General features: G+C 42.5%; 1 protein-coding gene across 1 annotated transcript; it reads left to right on the top strand.

Moving 5' to 3' along the window:
- Nucleotides 1-1,554: 1,554 nt before the first annotated feature.
- Nucleotides 1,555-13,627, top strand: LOC115593638 (serine-rich adhesin for platelets). The gene is made up of 5 exons (XM_030437221.1): nucleotides 1,555-1,628; nucleotides 1,983-2,495; nucleotides 4,348-7,560; nucleotides 9,796-9,870; nucleotides 12,866-13,627. The coding sequence occupies exons 3-5, from the start codon at nucleotides 4,418-4,420 to the stop codon at nucleotides 13,071-13,073; spliced, it is 3,426 nt and encodes a 1,141-aa protein (XP_030293081.1). The 5' UTR covers nucleotides 1,555-1,628; nucleotides 1,983-2,495; nucleotides 4,348-4,417; the 3' UTR covers nucleotides 13,074-13,627.
- Nucleotides 13,628-19,339: the final 5,712 nt, after the last annotated feature.

Raw genomic sequence — 19,339 nt, 5'->3', positions numbered from 1 at the left:
GTGACTCTAATTAAACCAAAAAACAACTCCAAACTGTGATGCCGGTTCACAGGAGGGTTCAGTCAGACTTGTCTTGTATGTCTCCTCTCCTCAAGCGACTACTTGGTGGGCGTTTTTCAAAATAAGTCGGTAAAAAAAAAAAGCAAGGCAGTTTTGATCATCGATTTGAAACGACTTTCACTGACTTTGTGTTAATTAGTCCTCTGTGAGATTTTCTAAGTTCTAAAACAGACTCCGCTATTGTTTGCTGCTAAAGCGCCGGAACGAGAATCGAATGTGACAAGAGCTCACCGTGGGACAGTCGGGTAGGGCTGTACTTTCACTGCTGATCACAAGAGCACAGTGATTACTGACAAGCCCCCTACGTACGGAGTATAATTATCCAAGCGCCGCGGGCTATTTGTTTTTCGGTGATGGGAACACTGTGTGAAAAGAAACGGGATCCTCTTCGCTGGTAATATAACGACAACAACAATGGGCCTCACATCATATTCGATAAGGTGAGACAGGTGTCATAATTAATGATGAATTAATTTTGAATTAAAGCAACTACAAGGAGCTTTCATTTTGTGTTGATTCTGGCGCCCCCTGTGGACAAAAGTGGACGTGATTCCAGTGGTGATCTGGCGTTTGTTTTTGAGGTGAGTGAAGGTAAAACGCGGCTTATTTTTAATAATATATTTCAGGATGAGGTCATCTATTTGGGACTATGTAGGATTAATAACTGTAACACTGTGATGGTGAAAAAAAAGGTAAGGTGCCGGCATAGGTTACATGTCAGCGTACAAGCAACGCATTTTGTTGCTTGGTTATAATCGTTTTCCAGCGCTTTTTTTTTGGCGACCAAAACACAGCGACGCCACAATGTTCTTTCATCCACCTTTAGGCTGCAACCAGGGGGATTTCAAGATGTTTTGATCATGAGGTCGGAGCTTAGACGCCAAACTCTAACCATGTTTTGCTGCCCTGATAAACATCTCAAATGTGAGATGTCCTACTGAACTGCCTCTTGTTTCCACGGTAAGTCGGACCATCTCTAGCCGTGATTGTGGCGACCAAAACAGGTATTTTGGGCCAAATTGTGATGTTTTCCTAACCCTAACCAAGTGTTTTTTTAGTGCCTTAACCTAAGCAGAGCAGTATAGTGATAATACTACTTACTGCCAACTTTGACTGAAAAATGTAGACATAGGTTCTTCTTGTAGGTGAGCTGCAAATCGATCGATCTAATCCTGCCACAGTGGCATAACAAATAGTTATATAAAAAGAACCAATATTCCCGCTGATGGTAGGCTAATGTATACGGAAGAGGATTAGGGCCAAAGTCAGAATTCTGAGATTAAAGTCAGAATTCTGACTTTTTTCTCAGAATTCTGACTTTAATCTCAGAATTCTGACTTTTTTCTCAGAATTCTGACTTTAAAGTCAGAACTAAAAAAAAATTCACATGTGGCCCTAATCCTCTTCCGTAAATGTAGGCCATATAGAGGCACTGGTATGAAATTGCAACTGCTTCATAACCAATCAAAAGTTCCTTGAAGTATGTTTAACGCACGTTCCTTCACATTTATTCAGCTCAATATACAACAAAACCAGCTTCAAATCTGTTACATCTCTACCATTTCTAGGTAAAAGTGACTTTCTTAACACTGCAACAAGCGTGAGCATTTTGCTTGAGAGCCGATCAGATAAAAAGCCATTTGCATTCAAATCTCACCAACTGCCAGTAAAAGGGGAATACAGATGGCGCGTATCCATTTGAAATTAATATGTCCTGGTGGTGTCATTGTTCATGGTTTAAAATCTCTCACCGTGTTGTTTATTTTCCGTCTCCTCCTCTCGGTGTCAATGCATTTTCCTGCTTTTTAACTCGCATGGTAATTTACACACAGTCCCTACCCCACTGATGCAAGTCACTTCCTCCCTCTCTTTCTCTCTCTCTCTCTCTCTCTCTCTCTCTCTTGCTCTCTTTCTCCACCCAGCTGTAGATCAGGATACATGAATGCCAGGGAGGAGGGCAGTGGCAGAAATAAGAGAGAGGGAGAGGGGGTGAGAGAGAGAGGAGGTAAAAAAAAAGAAAAAGGCAAGACATAGTAGGACAGAGTGTGTTGGAAGGGCAGCATACTGTAGCATACTGCTGTGTTGTGATCATGGAGTGAGCATGGAGCAGCATGGACCAAAACAAGAGGAGAAAGGGGGGGGGGGATACAATGAGGACACAGCTTGGCTTCATGCCTGATCAATAAAAGGTAGATTAGTTCAGAATCCGAGCGTTAGAAAACAGAGGGCTCATTAAGAACAGCGCTGCTCTGCAGGACCGACTGCCTGCAGACTCTTTTTGAGTTTGAAATCCACCACCAGAAAGGGATCTTAAGATGTGAGGACAAAGTCACTCCAAACCTCGAGGACCTATGAGGACGTAAGAAGGAGCGGAGAACTGGCTCCTGACATTTGGGACTCAAGGAAACATCTTGCAGCAGGGACCAGACACTGAGGTATGCCTGCCGAAAACACACAAACACAAACACATTTTAAGGTTGCATATGCATTGAAGCCGGAAGCAGCTCCGTTCTTAAGTCCTGATCATTTGAAAAAAAAAGAAAAAAAAAAGTGTGTGGTGCTGCGAGAATCTTTTTATTCCACTGCAATTTAATGGTGTGTTAAACGGGGCAGGACAGTTGTCACTTAGCGTTAGACGGCGACAACAGACATAGGTCACTTGACTGAGCTTAAGTAACGTGAAATGACACGACAACCAAACTAAAAGGTGACTAAATGTTCTTTTTTTTCGCAAATTTTTGACATCCCTGGGCTGTTGGAGGAGGATGGAAGGAGCCTTGTCAGAATGTGTTGGCTTGAAATTTATGTCATAAATCAAAGCTCGCAAGCACCAACAACGCACTGTGGTTTAATCAAATCCCTGCTCGTATGCGAAAATCCACACGTTATCACCTTGTTCCTGACTGAAACGTTGTCGCGCAAATCGTTAAAATGACCTCCTGCACACACACACACACACACACACAAACAAGGAAACTGGCACATGTGAATTGACGGGTGGCGCGGACACACTCACACAGGCACTGAATGCCACCTTTGTGAAAGGGTGTTCCAGCTAAATGCACGCAGGGCTTAATGAAGTCTACGCCGTAGCATCGGTGTCTACATTATGGCCTCTTTCCAAGGTGAGCTGAGTGTGGAGGACAACAGAGCGGGAGCTGCCTCGCTATGACAAACATTTCAGCGAGAGAGGAGAGAGAGAGAGAGAGAGAGAGAGAGAGAGTTCGCCACAGGAGCCACGTTTAGAATTTTATTCCTGCAAATAAATTATTCTTTGTGCTGTCAGACACTGAGAGAGGGGGGGATCTGTGTGGTGGTATGTTTGAAATGCTAATATAATATAGAACACTTGTTTTTCACCGCGTCAGCCTCCCCTTATTATGAGCATCAATAGAATGCCATTCCTATCTCTTAACCCAGAGGTCGTCAAACTTTTTCTTCATGAAAGTTCACATCCCCCAAGCTACCATTCATATCAATCGTTAAAGGGTAAATTCAGAACTGCTGCGTATTAAAGTGTGTTTTCAGGTCTTGTGGAATACTACTGCATATGTGAGAAAAAAGTAGTATAACATTATTTTTTTGGGTTCGAGAGAAAACCGCGTATAATCTGATGAATTGCCTCCAGTGATGTCACTCAGTAGCAACGTTGGACTGTGGGTAATGTAGGCGCCATGTTTTGAAAAAGGAAGAAAAATATGTGGAGTAAAAAAAGGGATACCTCCGGCTCTGCTGTATTGATTTTAGTTGTTTGTTTTTTAAACTGTTGTTGTTACAGGAGTGCAGTACTTTCAAATCCCGCTGCCTACAGTACCCACAATGCCACTGCCACCGAATGACATCACTGGAGGCAATTTATCACATTACATTGCAGCTTCCTGTGGAGCTACGAAAGACATTATACTACCGTTTTCATATATGCAGTAGTCCTCCACTTGCAAGACTTGTAATCACACTTTAATGTGGAAAATTGGTGGAGTTACACAACAACGACAGAGAAAGCAACCGATATAAAAAGCATCCAAGTTTGAGAACCACTGTCTTAACCAGTCTCACTTTGTCAGAAGAGTTTAAAAATGAGAGCATAACTCTTTCCCCCCTTATCTCAAATCTGCAAATTATTTTTGACAACCCTAGTTATCCGTAATTCCTGCAGCAGTGAATCACTTCCTTGTCACAATTCCTGCGCTGTGCATTGTTTCAGCTTGTCCTGCTTACTCATCTATTTCTTCACAGCGCCGTCTCAAGAAGCCTCTCACAGTAAACTTGTTCCTCTCTCACTTTTAGACGGATGTAATGGTGTGGAAACACCGCTGCTCTCTTGAAATATCAGACTTTTGAGTCAGTCAGACAAGGGATGGGGAGACGAGCGGCCGACCTGACAACCCCGGTTCCAGTTTTAGGTGTCCCTGCCCTGGCTGGAGTGCGCGGCTGGAGGACGACGGTAGGAGACAGAGTCGGAGGAGCCCTGCTGCAGACGTGGGGACCTCACTGCAGCGTTGGTGTTCAGACGTCCCCGGGGATAATCAGACCACCCACGGAGCTCAGTGTACAGCTAACTGATACACTGTCCACACCATCAGATAAGATTACTCAAGCATCCAGCAGCTATATTACCAAGGAAACAGAGTACAGGGAGATATTGCTGCTAACAAAGAGTGACAAGGAGAAAAGGGCTATTTTAAAACAGAAAAGTGGGGAAGCCAAGACCAAAAAGGAAGTGACTTTCAGAGCACTTGGTGAGGCCTCTAAGGATGTGACCTGCAGTCAGAGGAGCAGTAGTGGGACTTATTGCTATGCCAGGGCAATCAAGACCAACCCACACTTTGCAGGGACTGTAACCAGCGTCAGGCCTAAATTGAAACCGTCTGCCCGCTACACCAATGGCAGCGTGGTTGATTCAGAGGCGATCGGTGGTATTAGCCTCGATAGCGATGAAGCGGAGTCCGTAAGGAGTGGAAGAAACCAAACCAAACCGCAAGGTCATTATGCAGAACAGTCTGGGAAGTCGCTGCTGCTATCTGCCACCCGACCTTTCGGGTTGCCACAAAAAATATGCGGCCATTGTGGTGGGAGACAGTCTGTAGCCAACACTGTTGTCGCATTGGGGGAGAAGGGCTCCACCGCTGACGCTTGCCTGGGAGAAAAGGGCCTCAACTCGCTGTCGACTTGCACGCAATTCCAGATGCCCCATAAGCTTCATGAAATCTCTGACAGCATTACAAACAGAGACAAACGGACACACATTACGGTCAATCCACATTTGTTATATCTCAGCGAAGAGCTAAAGTATCGGAAAACACCTCACCCGGCTTGTCCGGTACACTCTCGGAACAATTTGGTCACTTTGTCACAGGCGCATGCTGCCAGTGACACAACCCAACCCACAACCATCCTACATGCTAAAACCATCACTGTCACGAAAGCGACTATCGAAACAAGACAGGACGATCCCAGGACAAAACCATCACAGGAGGGCAAGATCCCCCGACCGACAACCCTCGCGTTGACCCCCCAGATGGCCACAGCTACCAAACCAAACAACCCACATTCAAACACTTATCCCCTCAAAACACTACAACAACAACATACTGTGCCTCAAAATGTGTGTGTATCCGTACACGCTACACCTGAAAACACTCTGTCCCTACCTTCTAATTTGTACACTACAGCATCCATTACCAACATGCACCAAACAACCATCAACACTGCACTGATGTCCACTGAAAGTATACCTGCTAAAGCTGCTAAACACGAAACCCTACATTCAACGCGAGTAAGCGTAGCATCAAATACGACTAATAGCGCAGGAAGGACTCTTAAATGTCCCACTGTGTCACTGGCAGCCAATGCATCAGACCCTATTCATAAACTGGAAGCAACTGCACATCCTATACCACAAGCTTCGCCCGATCCAGGTCATAAGATGCAAGAAAACCCGTCCTCAAACACTGACAGCAAACCACAAATCAAAACATCTGTTATCGACACAGCTGGATTCCCCACCTTTGATAGTACAGCGCACACGACTACACCAGATTTCAATTTGAACCACAACTCCAATTCAGATCAAATTACGCACACCAGCACGAAAAATACAACCGCGCCTTCACAAATCAAGCCCGAATACTCCAATTCTGAACCTACGCTCCACGTTTCAACAGCGTCTCCAAACGCAGCTCCTCATGCAGCGAAACCCCAAGACTCGAGAGCTCGGTTGCTTTCGAGCGCAGCGTCCAGTTCCACATCCACATGTAGCAGCGCCCTATACAAATACATAGCCCTCAGGAACTCCTCAGTCAATCTGAAAAATTCGCCACCCACAGCCGCCGCCTCCTCATCCACATTGACAGGAGACCAAAGGAACGCTTGCTCGTCAGGTACAGCCTCACTCCAACCAGCAGACACAACACGACACAGCGGAGAGCTTGGTCATAATGAAGCGATCCTCGCATGTCAACGCAGTCAAACGCAAGCGGCGGACAACAGAACTAAAACCGTTAACAAATCTGTTGTTTCCCATCAGGGGAACGACTCCGCAACAGCTCCAGCCGCATTATCGGAGCTTATAAATGTGTCCGAACATCGTGACAGAGGCAGCGACCCAAGCGGTCCCAAATCAACCATCATTCCCAACACTGACAAATTCAATGGTAATCTAATCAATAAATTAGTTGTGTATGAGTCCAAACAGCATGAAAATTCAAATCCATCACAGGTCACCGGCCTTCAGAATTACATTTCCCTAATTGAGTCAAACAGCTCTTGTCTGCAGGGTTGCATAAACACGGAACAACAAAGGCTTGCACATTATCAAGGATACACAGAGGCAGAGCGCGAGGGACAACGTGCTGCATGCCCACCAGTGAAAACAGCCGAGGAGGCGGGTGCAAATAGAGAAAAGTTTGCCATGGGTACATCAGCCAGGCATGCAAATATCAAGCTCAAATCCAGTGCAGACGAACCGACACGTCTCAATAACCCAACGAAAACAAACTCTGAGCCCATCATCTCATCACTGGAAAACACTGTGCACACAACCACCGCAGAATCTTCATCCCCACAATACTTAGACACTTCATCACTCCCACAAGCACACACGAGTCCGGAGCTTTCTTTCACACCAGCCTCTTCCAACAATAAGGGAGAGCTTTGTCCGCATGCAAGCCAGGAATGTAATTCCATATTGCCGTCATCAACAATGCACTTGGCATCCCTTCCCCGCCTCCAGCCCTGCGACACGCAGGCAATCGTCAGACCCGATTCAAAGTTTAGCCCTGCCCGCCCTCAGCAGCCGTGCCCAGAGGACACCAGCCTGGCTCACTCCCACCCAGCTGATGCAGCCCTGTTACTGCCCCCCTCCCCACAGTGCTGCAAATCAGCAGCCCTACAGCAGAGGCTCGAGACTGTGGAGGCCAACCTGGCAGCCAACAAGGACAGGATCACTACTCTGCTTAACATTATCCATGACCTGGAGACGTGCCACACTCCATCGAGCGGGTAAGGAGACGAGTGTGAGTCTGCTTGTGTGTTTGTAAGTGTAGTTGTGTTGTGTAAGTGTTTATCATATGGAGTTGCAGCAATGATTCTGTGTCGCTTATTAATCATTTGACTCATAGTTTAACTCTGCAGGGTCAGATGTGCCTTTGATTTTCTCTCTCTCTCTCTCTCTCTATATATATATATATATATATATATATATATATATATATATATATACATAAATATATATGTGTATATATATATATATATATATATATATATATATATATATATATATATATATATATATATGTATATATACACACACACACTCTAAATTCTGTTCAATTCAGGTATAGACGTTTGCCAGAATTTGGCTCACTCACTTACTTTAAAAGCTGTCCTGCAGTGCTGATCTTTGACTTTCCAGTGAGTCATCACTTGCATTTACTCGAAAACACTCAGTGACTTTGTAATTTCTTGGCTAATGACATTGTGTTTCAGTCCAAAACAAAAAGCCTCTGTGACACTTTATAATTACCACCTTTAATTATGGCACATTTATACTAAATTTAACATCAATTGCAGCTTTATAATGGCCAATTTTTTAACTAAGGCTTAATTATAGGTCATGCTGATAACAGCCTCTAGAAATTTTTCTACCTAAAAAACATTATTATGATTGTGAATCAATAAGTGGGTCGGGTCCCAAATCAGTCTTTCGTTTTTTCTCTTTCTTGTGCAAGAATTCTGACACTTGGCTCCAGCTTCAAAGTTTGTGAGCCAACAGTGTCACGCTGTAGAGTATCACATGTTTTTTTTGTTTTCGTCAGCCGTCAATGGTCTTGGTTGTTACTGAGTTGCACAGTATGCATCCCGCATACTTCCCTAAGCTTAGCAACATTAACGTCAGCTGGCTTCAGCAACATAAACGTTTGCTAGCCACGTTAGCGACATGACCCAACATTTGCTGGTTAACGTTAGCGAGCTTTAGCAACGTTAGCTCATGGACAAACTGGCAAAGCTCTTGAGTCATAATCAAAATATGAAATCCTTTAATCAGTCCCGCAAACGGGGACATTTGTGCATCACAGCAGTCATGGACAGTGATATTATAATAAACAATAATAATAGTAGAAGATAAACAATATAATAGAAAGGTAAGAAATATCTACATAATATGTACAAATTTATGGGTGGATAGTTAGAACAGCAGTGGAGTTGTAACATGAATGTAACGCTAGGGGGTAAATTGGAAATCCCCCATTTTCACCGAATTTTATCAATAAAACCGTTGAACTTAACTTAATATTATAAATGATTATCGTGTTACCATGACAGAAGTAACACTTGTAACTTAAAATCAAGTTTGAGGTTGTTTATACCCACTCGTAGTTTCCAGGGGTAGACATTTTTCAATTAACCAATTTAATTAGTTTTCCTGCCCTTGAGTTGCAAAAAAACAAAGTAGGTAATAAGTTCGTCACATAAGGGGACAGTCATAATGTGTGAGGCATCGAAGAAAATATGTATAATTTGTGCAACGCTGTTTTCCTCTAAAATGTGACCGCTAAATGCACTGTGAAGTTGAAGTTCACAGTCTATTTAACAAACTGTCCATTACTGATTCTCTGGTGACACTGACACATGAAAAAGCCTGAAGAAGAGAAATCTAATTACCATTTAACCATTAATCGAATATAATGTAGGAAAGTCCACCTTTTGAATTTGACCATTCTGTCGACCTGTTATGAAGCCGCCTCTGTGGTCACTATAAATGTGTTGTACATCCATGATGGTAGCGTGCTGACGTGGAGCTTTAACATTGTTACACCTTCGCGAAGCAGGTCCGCGAACGCGTGCCTGGATGTGACAGCAAAACTTACTTGGGCATTTCAAGAGGGCACGTCTCCCAGAGATTTATTTAGCCACAGAGCTCTTCTGGGACAAATAACAGGAATTAAAAAACCTCCTCCCGGCAATGTGTCTCTGTCAATCATTCTCATCCACTGTAGTGTGCTAATCAGCTGTGACTGCCTCTGAGGTCATGTTTCAGAATAACCGACTCCTAATAACCGACTGATGTCTGACATAATGCATGTTATCAAGCTCATCGCTTGCCAACTGCGGTCTGAATGAATATCAGACACAGAGGGATGAGTGGAGGGAATATTAAATTGCGATTCTGACGGGGGGAGAGAAAAAAATTGGATATTTATGGAGCGCTAATTTATTTACTTGTTGTTATTCTAGTCGGCGAGGCTGCAAAACCGGACAGGACCTCAAAAACTGCTCAACCTGCCAGAAGACTGCGTGTATTGTCTACAGGTGAGATAATAGTGAAATTGCGAATTATGCATGCATGCAGCGTTCAAACTGATAAGTGATCAGAGCCGCTCCAGAATCGAGACTCCAGTTGAGGAATATCCTGAATATGAAATTTTGCTTTGTGTTGCTCCTCGGTGGTGATTATAGTCTGGAGCAAGGGGCCTTCATTTAGACTCCCAGGTGAGATATTTTCAGAAGGATTTAAAGACATTTTAGAATGACACTACTTGATTGGACGAGTGTTCATACCTTTATTACACTGGACAAGAAAACGAATATACGACCGTGTACTGTACATTGAGAGCGTGCCACCATATGTTGACTGTGTTTGTTGATTGTGTTGCGAAAAAACATCCACTTCTAATGAAAAAATTAAAATGCCAAACTTATATGTTTAATGTAAACACAGTTATGTTTCAAATTCTGTATTTAATTCTGCATCTCTGCTTCTCCAGTCTGAAACTCATATTCATTAGAACAAACACCAATGTCAATTGATTTAGATCTAACATACAACCTTCTGTGCATTTATTTAAACAATACGATGCAAGATAAATATTTGAATCTAGACTTTTACACTTGTATTTACGTCTGTAGATATTGTTTTTTTATTCTTCCTCATTTGATTCTGTGCCTATTCCTGCTGGAAAACAAATGTACTGCTGCAGTCTGGGACGCGGGCTTCTTCATTATTTAGCAGGAAGAAATACAACAACAAGTTCCGCGTACAGCCCACAAATAGAAACCGAGTAAGTCAAGAATACTGAGCAAATGTGACAAATGAGTAGTTTGTCCTGTCTTGACGGAGGGAAAAGTTCAGTTGTGTCTCCGGCATTTAAATCTCATGCCGACGATTTCTTAAAACAGAAATTCCAGTGAAAGGCATTTTTTTCTCTTCATACCTTGACTGTGCTACTTATCTGAATAAACAGCAAGTGATTTACTGAACTCTCGATGGAATGGGCGTTATTGTGTTACAGATGTTCACCCGACAACCACCGTTCTTCTTTGCGTTTCCATACATTTTCCAAGGTACCGCGGGTACAAACAATCACACAGTGTCACCACCGAATAGCCAATCGTTATGTAAGAAGTCAATTTATAGAGGAAAGGATCTTGCACATGAGTTCCATGTGGGCCACCGATGTTCTGGCATTTGAAAGAGTATTTTTTTTTTCATTTGCAGGACGGTTCGGGTTCAACCAACACAAATTCTCGGTCAGATTTAGGCAATAAAACTTCCTGGTTAGGTTTAGGAAATGATCCTGGTCAGTGTTTACTCGTGGGTTCTCATTGGACAAAAAAATCAATTATACAAATGAAACATCTCTTTATGAAGCTACAAGTGACAAGACACTCAATATGACGCAGGACAGAAGGCGCCAGCCAAAGGCAAACATGGATTTCAACAAATCCAGAGTTAATAACTACTTACATATACATACGTATACTACTTAACATTTGGACATAAGCAGCAGTGGGACTGTGTATTCTTTCATTCAAGGACAATTTCATAATTCAGGTTTTATTATCAAAGTGTCCTCCGTACGTGACACACCAACTTAACAAGGTTGAGTCCATTTGCCATTTCGGTTGCCAGGCGGTTGTCTTGCCAGCAGGCTGAAAATTAATGACTTACTGTACGGGCAGCTCACCTAATGAAAAGCTCTGTACCGCTCATTTGTTTCTCACTCACAATACAAAAAGGAGAGGACTTTTTTTTTCTCCAGTGGACCATAAATCTTTTGGAGCCTCCATCAAATTTAAGCACTGATTGTATGTGGCTCGATCCGTTCACGCCACATGATTAGATTGTGCAAAATTCAGGATAGTAAAAAGGAAGAAGTTTGTCGTTGATATATGACGGTTTAAATAGATTTTTGAACTAATGAAGTTACTGTCATCGTTAAAAATTGGACAAAAGTTGATTTCATTTCATATAAAAATCAATATTTCAGCAGATGACATGAGCTGTGAGAGTAAGGGGAATATATCTGTAGCAGTCTCATCTTAGAAATGAGACATCTTCACATCCTGCAGCAATTCAATTCAGACTTCAATTTAAATCGGCCTGTTTGACCATAACAATAAAAGAGGGTTATTGAAAGAAAGTGAAAAGTGTAATTTTCATTTTATTGAAAAAGAGCTAACGATAGATATTGTTTGACTGTGGCATGTGAAAAAAAAAAAAAAAACACTTATTGCCAATTTTGTTGAAAGCCTAGTGTCGTGCAGTAGCGGTTCACTCAAGGCAAAATATTCCAACTTTTGGTCTCAGTTTGCACCGATTAGCTGGAATGTTGCATCAGGTGGAGGCAAAGGAAAAAAAATGTGTAAAAAAAAAAAACAACATAAAAAACAATCGTCCCAGAAACGCTGCATGTGGAAACGAGGCTAAGAGAGGCTAAGAAATCTAAAAAGTCTTCTCATCATCTTTTGGGGGAAAAAAAAAATGCCCCATGCGCTACAAAGCGAAGAAACCTAAAACGCTCTTTATCTTGAAATATTCAAAACATGCCTCTTGATCTGCTTATGTTCAAACCCTCCTTCTGCATGACAAAAAAAAGATGTTGCATAAGTTGATCCGCTGACTGGTGTGTGTGTGTGTGTGTGTGTGTGTGTGTGAGTGTGTGTGTTGGCATGTGGTCCTTAAAGGCCAAACGGGAGATAAGGATGTTCGCTAAAAATGAGATGTGTGCACCTTCAGAAAAAAAACAAAAAAAAACAAAGACGCCCTGCCGGGGGAATGTCTTCCTGCCGAAACCAATCAACCAATTTGAAATCTGACAAGCACGAAGCTTCCCACACGAGGAGCGCCGCACAAAGCAAAGTTAACTGGAGCTAAAAGAGCTTGATGCACGAAAGGAAAAGAATAAATACGCTCTTCTGCCGGTTCATTTGCTGAATTGTACACGTACTGTGTCATACATCTGCATTTTCTGGGGGGCAGGGGGTTGTTTTTATTAATGTTTGGCTTCATGTCCTGTCTGTCCAGCGTGGAGTATGACTTCAGGCAGCAGGAGAGACGCTTCCTGGAGGTTCTGAATCGTTCGGCGAGAGGGAACAACGCTTTCTCCCAGCCCCCAAACTTTAGCCTGCTCCGAAACATCGTCATTAAGAACTTATCAAAGTCGAAGGTGAAGAGCAAAAAGCTTTGCAAGACCCTGTTCAAATGGCTGCCCAGGAAAATCCAGCAAGTGTAGACCTCTTTTACAATACATGTGTGCTGTTTGATAGCCATAAGCCTGTGTTACAAGTGACCAGCAGAAGCCTTTCTCGCAGAGGACTCTTATTATTCCCCCCCTTTTCCATTCCACAGAGTGAGATTACTTTGAATAGGGGTCTTACCCCGGTAGAGTTCCACTCTCCTGCACACTGTCAAAGCTTTAAAGGCAGGATTTTTGTACTGAAGTTCACCCCTGATCTTTGTGACCTTCCGCTATTATCAACCGTAAAAGGAATTCCACTTTTTACTTTTTAAAGACGTTAATGTTATTTTTCTTGTCGACGTGCTTGCTTAAAAACGTGCCGCTAACCACGGCCACGGGTTTCTTTATCTTATCTCACGTTTGGATATTTTTCTGCACCGTTATGATTAATGCACTCTTGAGTTTCGGTGTCGTTACACTTCCCCTTCAATTGTCCTCTCTCCCTGCTTCCCCCCTTCAGACTTAATGTGCAGTATGTATATGAAAAAAAAAAAAAAAGCGTTTTTGGAATGGAATAATTTTGAAATGCAAAAATAAATTAAACAGAATTAACTGACTGTTTATCTCGTCTGTATATCTGTTCATTTTCCGAGCGCTGTCTGAATGCGAAAAACCTCCCTTTGTACACTTTTTCTGAATGAAATAAAGGAACATTTTCAGCCACGACGTACAGCTTCAGTGCATCTAAACCTTTTGCACGGAGCGCGGAACATGGAGAAACAATCATTATGCCTTTGCCAATTGTGCCGATGGTCTCCAAATCCCCAAACAATCTGAACTTCATAAAAGGTTTCCGAGTAAAACAATGACATGACGAAAGGCTGCAATGAAGCGTGAGCCGCAGTCAAAGCGCCCATGTGCACATGCATAAAAACCCATGAACACCCTCATGGATACAGGCGCATAAAAAAGCGAGCTACACCAAAAAAAACGATGGCGGCGTGAATTATCAATGTGAGGGGAACGTGAGATTTGGAGAATTCTGGATAAAAGGTTATGAGCAAATGTATGAACAGTTCATATGAGCATCAAAGATTGGGTTATTGCCTTTTGAGTAGGAAGTACTTAGATGCTTTAATTTAAACACCTCTCAGAAGAGTAATGCCAGCAGAAAATGAAATTGTGCGCAATAGTGGTGCCAGAGGGAAATGTGGGTCCATAGCAGCTGTAACAGCCCTGCAGCCGCATGCAAGAAGAGCCTGTCTGCCACCAAGGTCCTCTTAACTACACGCTTTTTAAAGCAGGTAGAAATGATACTGCATGCACGCATACAGAGATGCAATGTTCAGACAACGGCCAAAAATCTCCTTCTAAATGTTCAGCAGCACTTAACACTGAATGCAACTTCATCAAAGTGTGTTTTCCAAGTGTTGGAGAGTACAACATGCATATTTGAAAAAAAGTTGTATAAAGCCTTTTTGTGTGGCTCTGGAGGGAGCTGCGTGAAGTCTGATAAATTGCCTCAAGTGATGTTCGGGCGGGTTTGAAGACTACAAGTTCGGAAAATGAAAATGAAATAAAAAGAAAAACGTGGGGGTGTGAAGTTAAAAACAAGAGAGCTTACCAGACTCGTGTCACCCGCCCCTCTTCTCTGCTAGCCCGAGGCTACGTCAGCTGCTACGGGCATAACACACCTGCACCTCGGGCCACACGGCACTGTGGGTAATGGAGGTGCCGGCTATAACTGGAGCAAGACGTTAAAGTCAACTCAGGTCAAATTTAATGACATGTGTAAATGTTATCATATAATACCAGTTTTTAAAAAGGCGCAATATGTAAAAGTTTGGCCAGCTGTCTAATTCATACTCCAGACAAAAGGGGGACACTGATCACAACAGACAGGCTAGTTATGCTACCTGCTTAGCATGCTAACTTAAGTATATACAGCTGCATCGCAATACATGGATGTCACGATGAAGACATTTTTTTGCACATTTCAGTAGTTTTTAAAAAAATATATATTTTCATCTAAAACATATTCCTCTCATGAAACTCGGCCGACTAAGCGAGGAAGAAGTGATACAGGGAAGAACACAGAGAGGACAATACAGGAAATGGGATTCACAAACTTCAGCCACGCTTTACGTATGCAGCGAGCTTTAAATTCTTGACTTAAGAGTCCGGCTGAGACTCTTCAGCTCTCTGCAAATGGAACTTGCCAATTTTGAAAAGTGGTCCTCCTGAGCAATATTGCGGCAAACAGCACTGCACCGAGTCCTAACGCCTAAAGACAAATGGGTCCATAAAACAAAACATAAACAGGCCGGACAACATATTGCAATTATGTGCCATATCAGGGAATATATTTCACAGTGAATGAAGCTACCTGTCATCAGTGTGAACATTAAAGTGTTAAATTTCAAAGACAATTAGTTCCGCAATATCAGTTCAAACCCTCCCTGCAGCCATAAAAAGCATCTGCGTAGTTCACTTCCTGGCACAGAGGAACAATTCAGCACGTCTCAGTTATGTAACCACATCAACAATTTGATTGCGTTGCTTCTTTGGAAGTGTGATAACTGGTTAAGAGCTGGGGGCAGATATTGGGGGGAAATTACCTAATCAATACTAAAACGTCTGTTATGCCCCTGGAGACGATTCATCACCAGTCAGGCATGGAACTGCTGCGCTGGTGCGAATAAGATGTGACCACTTCTCTAAAAGACTGCACTAAAAAAACACTTTTAAAGTAGCTTTTTCTACTTTTTCTAAGTAATTATTTTTTTTTTTTTGCATCTTTATTTCACTGTCAAACCTGCATTTGTCCTAATTGAGTCATTTAAGTTCCCCAGCAAGCCATGTTAGCAAGTGAGCCCTGGAACCAGCTCACTTAAATGGAATGCAGCCGTCGTAAATGTCATCAATGTCAATGTTATCAATTCCACCTGCGCGTTTCCTGTCAAACCGTCAGCTGTGAAAAAGGGATGTATTTGCTGTTGGGCTATTAGAGTGTGTATATACAGTACATTCCAGATACAGCCATGTGGTGGACCAGTCTGTTTTTAAATGTTGTACAGCAGGTTTCCTTTTAAAGAAGCAACATTTGATATATTAAACAATGAACTAACATAATCAACAGAGTTTAAATAAACAACAATGCTGATGTGATGTCAAAGACTGTATCGTGTTTGCAGAGATGTCCACGGAAGTTAGCATGCTAACCTGCTAGCCTCCACTCTTCCTGTCTCCTAATAACACTTGGTACAGAAAAAGCCCAAACTCTGATAGCCCCTGTAGTTTCAGCTAGAAAATGTAGAAGCAGATGGTTTATTATTTAGTCATGTAATAAATGAAATAAACTCACAAAATGTTAAAAAAGGAAACATTCCTAAAACTACTTTCCTCATTAAATAACGAAAAATCCAACCGTACATGTCAGAATTCAGGTTTCTCTCTAAGACAAGCTTAACTGCCTCTTTAATTCATCCTAAAACACACTTCATACAACAAAAAAAGTTAAACTCACCAAAACAGCAGATTTCCATCAGCTACTACGTCCACTTAGCTCCACAGCTAGATGGGCTACTTGCTGAAAGCAGCTAGCTGTAGTGTGACGCAAGTAATGACTCCAGTATAATGAGCAGCTGTAATGTTAAATTCTGGCCATTTCTCACAAATTTCAACTTTAAAACTTCCATTAAAGAAAAACACACTATATAAAAATGTATGCATGTTTGCATATAAGAAAAAAACACATGCACATCATATTTTTTGTCAAACAGTATTTCCTCTTGCTGCATGGTGACAAATCAAACATCACTTGTCCCGTTATGACTGTTGCATGACTTTTCAAAAAAAAACCTAAAGGGCTGAAAAATGAACCTTCAATCTCCATTAAGCAACTTGGCTGATATTAACTTTGAATCAAATAGCTCCCCGTTAAGGTGAAAGTGTTCCCACACTGCAAACACCGCTGAAAAAAGCAGCACCCCCGGTCTGCAGCCCTCAGCCGCTTTCAGCTCATTATTTTGGTTCACTGGTCCGTCTGGTTGAGGTCCAGCAGCTCTCACCGGCCCTGGCATAAAGAGCCATGGGCAGCTGCCAGCTCACGAGCTCAGACAGGCTGCATACTATACCTGTGCATAGGAAAATGTCAGAGAGCTGAGGTGAACGCAAAGAAGAACTGCCCAACGTGTAGACGAAAAAGACCCACGTTTAAGTCAGTTAGAAGAGCCAAGAAGAGCTAAGGGATAAACGAATGGACTCATATTTGACAGCTATAAAGAATCATCAGCTGCACAGATTGTCACCTATATATTTTCTTGTTATTTATAATGGTGTTTTGGAGTTTGTCATTTCCTGCAAAACGATTACAGAAATAAATAAATTGTTGATGACTCATCCTGCACTTCGGGGCGTTTACTAATTTTGCGTCCAATGACGTTTCCAGAGGTCAGGTCTCACTCATTCCTGCGCTAAAACATAACTTTATAACAGCTACAGAAACAGAGCTGTAGAACTTTAGTCACTGATCTTAATGAAATCATCACATATTTTAAGGAGAAATTATTTTCCGGTGTGCGTCCTCGTGCTGCTCTGCCTCAACCAGAGTTGCCACCTTTAATGTGAAAAGGTTCCATGCCCCAGGGGACACAAATAAAGGGGGGATTCTAACGGTCCTCCCCGTGACATTTTGAGTGTCAGACACTTAATTTCCTGCATTCTGGTGAATTTTTTTTTATGCACCATCATGCGCTTATTATCCATTTTAAAGTCCTCTGCTTCCCTCGACAGAACTGTGGAGGAAATAGAAGAGTTTTTGTGGGCACTAAAATATTTCTCATACGGGATGGGTAAGTCTCACTTTCTTCTGCACCTTAAAGTCTCTCTCTCTGTGCACCTGCAGTTGATGTGAATTTGTATTTTCAGGTCGTCTCTTTGATTAACCAAACTAGGATCGGACTTCCCAGTGGTTCTCAAACTTTCTTCACTGTGGTTCGATCGAACAAAGTGCTGCAGAGATTTTTGTAGGTTAACCCAGAAGTTAGCATCGCCCTGGATCCCTCAGGGAAAAAGTCTACAGGATTATTAATTCAATTTTGGATTTCTGCAGACAATGAGGTACGAGGCAAACATAAGTTTACGATGCTTCAAATTTTTTTTTGTTTGTTTAGCGAGGTGGTCTGAAAAAATGAATACCACTGCTGTGATTTTTGAAGTGTGAATGAAATCGCCAGACGTATGAAGCCACCCACCCAAGTGCAAAAAAAAAGACTTATTTTACTACAGAAACTACAGAATGAGTGTCTTTTTTAGGTTCCCTCCACATCCTGTCATGTCACATTTTTGGCACTTCAGGCTCAAACTGCCTCGACAGACAGGAGAGCTGCGGCCGTATCTGGCGAGATGTGATCCGGAGCGCGCAGTAAGAGCTTTTGATAAGGTGCAGCGACTAGCATTTGGACATGAAGCCTGCCTGCGTCGTGGAGATATTTCAGCCATGGATCAAAGTGGACGGACCCCGAGAGCCACGCGGAGACGACTCTGTGCGAAACTGAAAGAAATGAGACAAACACGCACGTCACCCTCTAAAAAGGCCACCGGTGCTCATTAGCATTTTTTTGCATTTCTGCACCACAGTAAGCTGCATGTGGCACCAATGATTCATGCGTGCTTTTAATCCGGTAGAACATATGCTAATCATTTGCCAACGCAGTGCAGCGTAAAATGTCACACATAGCAGCGAAAGTAGAAGGTGAGGCTATTTCCCCAAAGGGCCTTTTTGCCAGGAGGGCTCCCTTTTATTTTGAAATTTACTGCAGGAACAAGAGCAAAGAGAGACTATTTCAGTCAGTCTTTTAAAAGATATAATGGAGGAAAACAGACATTACAAACTTTTAGCTTTTAATATATAATCTGAAACATGTTTTGATGTTGTACTCTCCATGTGAGACAGTTTGAAGGAGACAAACTCACTTCCACTGCAGTGCTTTTGTCCTCCTCCTCCCAGGGCAGCCTGCTGTGCGCTGACAGACATTTCTCAAATTCTGTGCAAATTGCCCTGTTATTCCTCTTTCCAGCACAGTGAGCTGTGAGTTGCTCCGTCTACAGGATGCTAATGAGTACATATTTAACACTAACCCCGTGCACGGACGGCACTCTGAGCGGCCTCCGATTTCCGGCACACACACACACACACACACACACGACCTTTACAAACTATCTCGAGTCCACTTAGCTCCGGTTTTGTAACCGTTAACAATTAGTGTGACAATGAGTGTCAGTTTTTCTTTTTTTTTTTTGTGCGTAAATTAACTGTG

Source organism: Sparus aurata, chromosome 13, assembly GCF_900880675.1.
Source record: "Sparus aurata chromosome 13, fSpaAur1.1, whole genome shotgun sequence".
NCBI classification, from domain to species: Eukaryota; Metazoa; Chordata; class Actinopteri; order Spariformes; family Sparidae; genus Sparus; species Sparus aurata.
The sequence above is the reverse complement of the archived record's forward strand: the minus strand, read 5'-3'. Positions and strand labels throughout refer to the sequence as shown.